Source organism: Habropoda laboriosa, unplaced genomic scaffold (assembly GCF_001263275.1).
Source record: "Habropoda laboriosa isolate 0110345459 unplaced genomic scaffold, ASM126327v1 scaffold126, whole genome shotgun sequence".
NCBI classification, from domain to species: domain Eukaryota; kingdom Metazoa; phylum Arthropoda; class Insecta; order Hymenoptera; family Apidae; genus Habropoda; species Habropoda laboriosa.
Window position 1 is genome coordinate 1,151,576 of NW_017100288.1, and position 5,693 is coordinate 1,157,268.

The 5,693-nt window shown below is 32.7% G+C and overlaps 1 protein-coding gene across 1 annotated transcript in view; it reads right to left on the reverse strand.

Annotated features, from left to right (window-relative positions):
• The window catches only part of LOC108573773 (nucleosome-remodeling factor subunit NURF301), a 13,858-nt gene that overhangs the window by 4,906 nt on the left and 3,259 nt on the right, over positions 1-5,693 (reverse strand). The window contains exons 3-14 of the mRNA XM_017936251.1: positions 5,356-5,638; positions 5,049-5,257; positions 4,604-4,966; positions 3,309-4,508; positions 3,029-3,219; positions 2,305-2,934; positions 1,968-2,155; positions 1,564-1,882; positions 1,173-1,482; positions 960-1,095; positions 213-646; positions 21-128 (exon numbers count right to left, since the gene is read on the reverse strand). Of these exons, the coding sequence (XP_017791740.1) occupies positions 21-128; positions 213-646; positions 960-1,095; positions 1,173-1,482; positions 1,564-1,882; positions 1,968-2,155; positions 2,305-2,934; positions 3,029-3,219; positions 3,309-4,508; positions 4,604-4,966; positions 5,049-5,257; positions 5,356-5,638 (4,371 nt within the window). The remainder of the gene's footprint in view (positions 1-20; positions 129-212; positions 647-959; positions 1,096-1,172; positions 1,483-1,563; positions 1,883-1,967; positions 2,156-2,304; positions 2,935-3,028; positions 3,220-3,308; positions 4,509-4,603; positions 4,967-5,048; positions 5,258-5,355; positions 5,639-5,693) is intronic.

Sequence of the window (5,693 nt, forward strand, 5' to 3'; positions counted from 1 at the left end):
CATGATAAATATATATATACCTGTTTGACCAGAGACTTTAATTAGAGACTGTTGATTTCCACTTTGCAATTGCGTTTTCGGTAAAATACTTGTAGGTCCCGAAACAACTTTTGTTGTTCCATCAGATGCTATTTCAAAGAAGATATTATGTATGCATATATAACTATCAATTAAATGTTACATTTCATATACATATTTAATTCAATATTTACATTTTGCCATATAAATACGTCTTGTACCAATAAAGGTCTTGTTCTGTGCAGGAGTTGTCAAAAGGGAAGTTAACTGTGATTTTGTTCCACTATTTGGATTTGCTGGTATTGCTACTTTAGAAACCAATTTAACTGTGCCATCTGTGATAAATGATTCATGAGCAGAGTTAGCAGTAACTTTAACAACTTGAGTAGCTGAACCAGAATTGGCTGGACTTTTTAAAGTTTCTAATGCTCTCTTCTGTTGATGAGCAGCTCTTTGCATTCGTAACTGTTGCTCCATCTTTTCTTTGATTTCTTCAGGTGTTGCTTTACCACTAACAAGTTGATCGCTCATACCAGAATTTGATCCTGCATTTCGATTAGAACCAACTGCGGATTGTGGTTGACCCGAGCGACTCCTAGTAATAATCTGGGCATTAGCCTTCTCTAACCTGAATGGAACACACACCAAGTGGAGGGTTAGTATCAAATGGTGTTAAATAAGGATAGGTCAGAATTTGAGTGATGTTATAAGGTAAAAGCACTAGGAATTTAATACAATCCTTTATATTTTTATTTCATCGTAATTGTACTTGTATATAATAAAGTGAATTGTATTATAAAAAATGTTGTAGTCTTTAAAGTGTTAGAGAAAGTAAACATTTCAGAGAATTGAATTATTATTTCATGTTTTTAATTTTTTCTTTTATTCTCATAATATGGAATCAGTTATATGAAATAGCTTAAAATTTTGTATAAACGTACCTGTCACCATACTGTTTAATTTCCCACAATTCCAATTTATCCTCATCAACCCATTCTTCTGTAACTTGAGGTTCGGTACTTTGTGGTGATTCTGGTCGTTTTCTTTTTCTTAAACCACTTCTTATAGACGTAACTTCTACGAAACATAGTATATAATGTTACATGAAACGTATTATTATTTTAAATTAGTTTATATATATTATATATACAAACCTCTAACTTGTTTTGGAAGTTCCAAAGGTATAACAACTTTCCTACGTAAGTACTGCGTTTTATCTAAAAATTGACCAACATGACGGTGTTTAAGAATTTCTAATGACATAATTTCTGTGTCGGTTGTAATTTGATGTTTGCCATCTGTGGACAATGGTTTCGCAGCCATATCGTCCCATCGAAGACATGCCCATAATATTCTTAACTGAAGGGCTGCTGCAGCCAATGATTTTATACCAACTGTTCTGTACAACCAACAAGTTTTAAACAACGGCCTAGGACAAGGGTATGGCCATACCGACATATTTGCCTATATTTATGAAAAGAATTCAAATTAAATGATATTTAAATTACATTTCTTTGTTACTGCTACAAATTTTATGAGAAATACCTTAGCCATCTGATGAAAACCTTGAACTTGTATTCGTCCGCCAACTCTAGCCAATTTACGTAATTCATGTTGTGGTAGTAGCAATATACTACGATGTTTATTTTTTGTGCAAAATGTAGAACACAATGGATATTTAACGGGAGTACGCTTCTTTTTTCTATCAGCTAAAGAAATTGCAACTTTCTTCAAATAAATTTTGCCTTCAGCTGAAGTAGCAGAATACACCCGTTCTGTGCCATCAGCATTTAATTCTTTAGCTACTGTACTTCTTTGTACAGTTCTTCCTCTCCGATTAACAATCATCGTCTTTTGTCCCGTGCTATTAACATTGTTAAAATATATAGATAAAATGTTATATCGATAACATGTACAACTATTAACAAACACACTTAAAAGTATACTACCTTGTTTTAACTTCAGATGAAAATGCTACTGAATTTTGAGAGGTTGTATTTTCTTGCATACTCTGTACAACGCCATCAACTTTTTTTATCGTCTGTTGTGTTGTAGTTACTGTCGTAGTAGTAACTACGTTACTAGTTGTAGTCGTTACTATATCAACATGCTCTGAGTCTGTATTATTATTAGCATTCTACAAAAGGATAAATTCTTTTTTATACTTTACATAAAATGAGTAGAATCCTTTGTTAAAAATAACATTTGTATATAAATTAAATGTATTTACTAAGTTATTCGAATGTATAAATACGACAAATATATTAATGTAATTTCATAACATACCGTATTAGATTCAATTTTCATTTTTTTAGCAGGAGGTGAAGCTCCATCTTTCACTACATTAGTAGCTGGTGTTTCTTCAGTACAGTGAGTTGCAGATGCTACCGCAGATTCTAAATCTTTTCTAATTGCATCTTTAGCTTCGTCGCTTCCTTCTATCTTTGAACTCGTCTGTGATACTTGTGCTGTACTTGCACCAACTGATAAATTCGGCGATGATTGATTATTATTCAAAGCGTTAGCTTTTCTTAACAATGTAATAAGATCACGTTTTAATCTTGCTTTCTGAAGACATATCGGAGAATAACATGCAGAAGTTAAACTTTGTGTCGTAGTTGTAATCTTTCCCGGAGGAGCTGTCATGTTACAATATCGCGAATAACAACTACTATTTTTACTAAGTCTCATTATATTTGCGTATTGAGCTTTAACGTGTTGAATACGTTTTGCTATTACAGCAAGCATTTCTCTAGCCGATGTAGACATAGTTTTTGGTTGTTTTCCAGCAAGGATACTTTGCAAGGAGTTATCACCTCCATCTGTATCACTTTCTTCGTTATTTTCTATATCAATTTCAGAATCTCCATCCGTTTTTTGATTCGTTGATTGATTTAAGAGTTCCTTCGATTTTTCCTATAATTGATGCATAATTCAAAAAATGCACAAATAATATTTTAACATTGCTTATATTTGTCTTATTTTCACTGATAAAATAATGTTTACTTACAGACTGCAGTAATCTTCTTTCTTCCAAAAGTTTTAAGTGTGTTCTGCGTGCCAAGAAATCGTCAATTCTAGTTTTCTTAGCAATTTTTGGATAATGAAGTCTCCCATTAGTAGTTAGTGCCTTAGTAATATCAATTTCTTCAAATTCTCTGATAGGTGTATAGACTTTCTCGATTTTCATGCCAGCTAAAACTAAAAAAGGAAACAAAAAAAGAACTTATTGGTACTATATATTGAATGTACATATTTAAAAATGACCGAGTATTTGATATCATACGTACATGATAAATTCATTTTTGTTTCTTGCTTAATCGGTTGTGGCTCTGTTTTTGTTGCCGTTGTTACTTCCGTTTTTGTAACTGTTTCTACATTATTTTGTTTATCTTCACCTGGTTCTGTTTTTATGTTTTCTTCTTTGCACTCTTGTTTTATAGATGTATCAATTTGACTATCCTTCGGTGATTCTTCCTCTTTAATCTCTTGTTTTATTCTAATCTCAGTATTATTTTCCTCTTTTTTAGAAGGACAATATTCCTTTATTAAAAAATCGTATGTAGGAGGATCTAAAGCTAATATTTTTAAGCCTTCCTGATCTTTAATTTGTACCATAACTTTTTGAGAGCCCATTCGATGACCTAATTTTGACATGTCGGAAAACTTATAGCGGCGACTAGCAGATACCCACAGCCAACCGCCTTGTCCATGTACTCGATATTCTTCCCCTTTTTGTTTCCACACTTGATGTTTCAAACCTAACGTATATTTGACGAAGTTAAACAAACGATTACGTTCTTCTTCATCCTCCCTCTCTTTTTTATCTTTTTTATCTTGACGTTTCTTTTCTTCTCGTTCAAGTGCTGTTACTCTTTGTAATTTTACATGCCCAAGCTGATCGTGCCATACACTAGCAAACACTACTGATTTAATACATGCTTGCAGTACAATAAGAGCACGTGCAAAGTCTCTAGGATTAACACAAGCACCCACTGCCGTTGTCCAAGGTTTACGCAAAAGTGGCCAATTGGTGTGCATAAATGACGATTGAATACTACTTTCGAGTTGAAGAATCGTTTGACGAAGTGTGCTTACTAAAAGGGCACGAGTTCCTGTCAAACTTCCTACCCATTTGAATTCAGAAGCCTGTGTGAGTGAAAACTTATGTGATAAATGTCTCTTCTTGTCACGTTCTTCATTCCGTTGAGCCTTATTCAAAGCAATAGGATTGGTACTATATTGATTCACATATGATTTAAAGTTGTTGTCCATTCCTAATTTAAAGAGATGTGTTCCAGAAGCTATTTGATGAGCTTTCTGTCTTGTCAACCTGGTTCCATCTCCTTCCTCTTTCAAACTTTTATCCAATTTTTCCAATTCTTCTTTTGACAATTGTCCAGTACTGCGTTTCTTTAAATCATCCATGTTAAATGTTCTAGGTTGTAAAGACCCTGTTTTTGACCTTGTTACAATTGTGTGTTTTTTACCTATGAAATTAAAAGGGATTATTAATTGTAGATCATTGTAATCAATAGAAATCCATAATTATAAAAATCTATCAATCCATTTATTTACAACTTACCATCTTTCCCGATTTTTGAAATGCCTTCTTCTCCTTCTAATACTTCTTCATCAATTTCTTCAGATGATGATGTTGATGCTCCAGCTTTGACACCTTTAGTTGTTACATCTGTTAAATTGGCATCTGCACCATCTACTTCTGTATTTTCTGTCACCATGTCTTGAGCATTTTCTCTTGCATTTGACTCATCAGATGGTTTTGCCTGTTGTTCAGTAACAGCTGCTAACTGTTCTTCAAGAGAATCTGAACCTTCATGTATTCTGCGTACCATTTCTTCAGCTTCCTGTCTTTGTTTCTCTTTTTTTTCCTCTTCTTCCTTTTCTTGTTTTTCTTGGCGTTCTTTTTGTAGTTTCTGTATAAGACCTAAAATACGAAATATTATTTAAAAATGTACAATATTTTTTAAAAACACAAATAAAACTGAAAGGAATGCAATTAAACTTACTGTTTTCTATTTCTAGATAAGACTTTTTATTACCCTTGTACTGATTAGTAATTTGTTCTGTAAGATCCATTTGTCTTACAATTTCATCTTTGTAATCTGATAATTCTCTATAAAGTGCAACTTCCATTTCATTACGGTCTAAACAAAGCATCAATTCTTCTAATTGTAAAGATGTGCTATAATACCAAACTTCACCATCTTCGCTTTCACTACAAAATAATTTTATTAATGCAATTTAAAATTATTTTTAATATGTGGTAAAGTATTTATAATACAGAAAACTCTTATTTCATCCAAGTATACTAACACAAAAACTCTTCTTCCCAAGAACCAATATTTTCTGCCATGCCTATCGAATCCTAAATGTTCTTGACGACAAAGTGAACCATTTTTTTCAACATCAGGTATACAATCAGCAACTCCTGTAACCTTATGAGCTTTGCATGTACTACATTGCCAGTCTTCTGTAGGAACATCAACCAACGGAGGTTCAACACATTCTAAATGAAACACTGCTGGACAGGTTTCACAACATAATAAATCTCCCAGACGATGACATACTCTACAGTGATCATCATAATGCATATTTCCTATAAGATGACAATTTCCATAAAATGTAAGAAAGAATATTTTAATATTGATAAT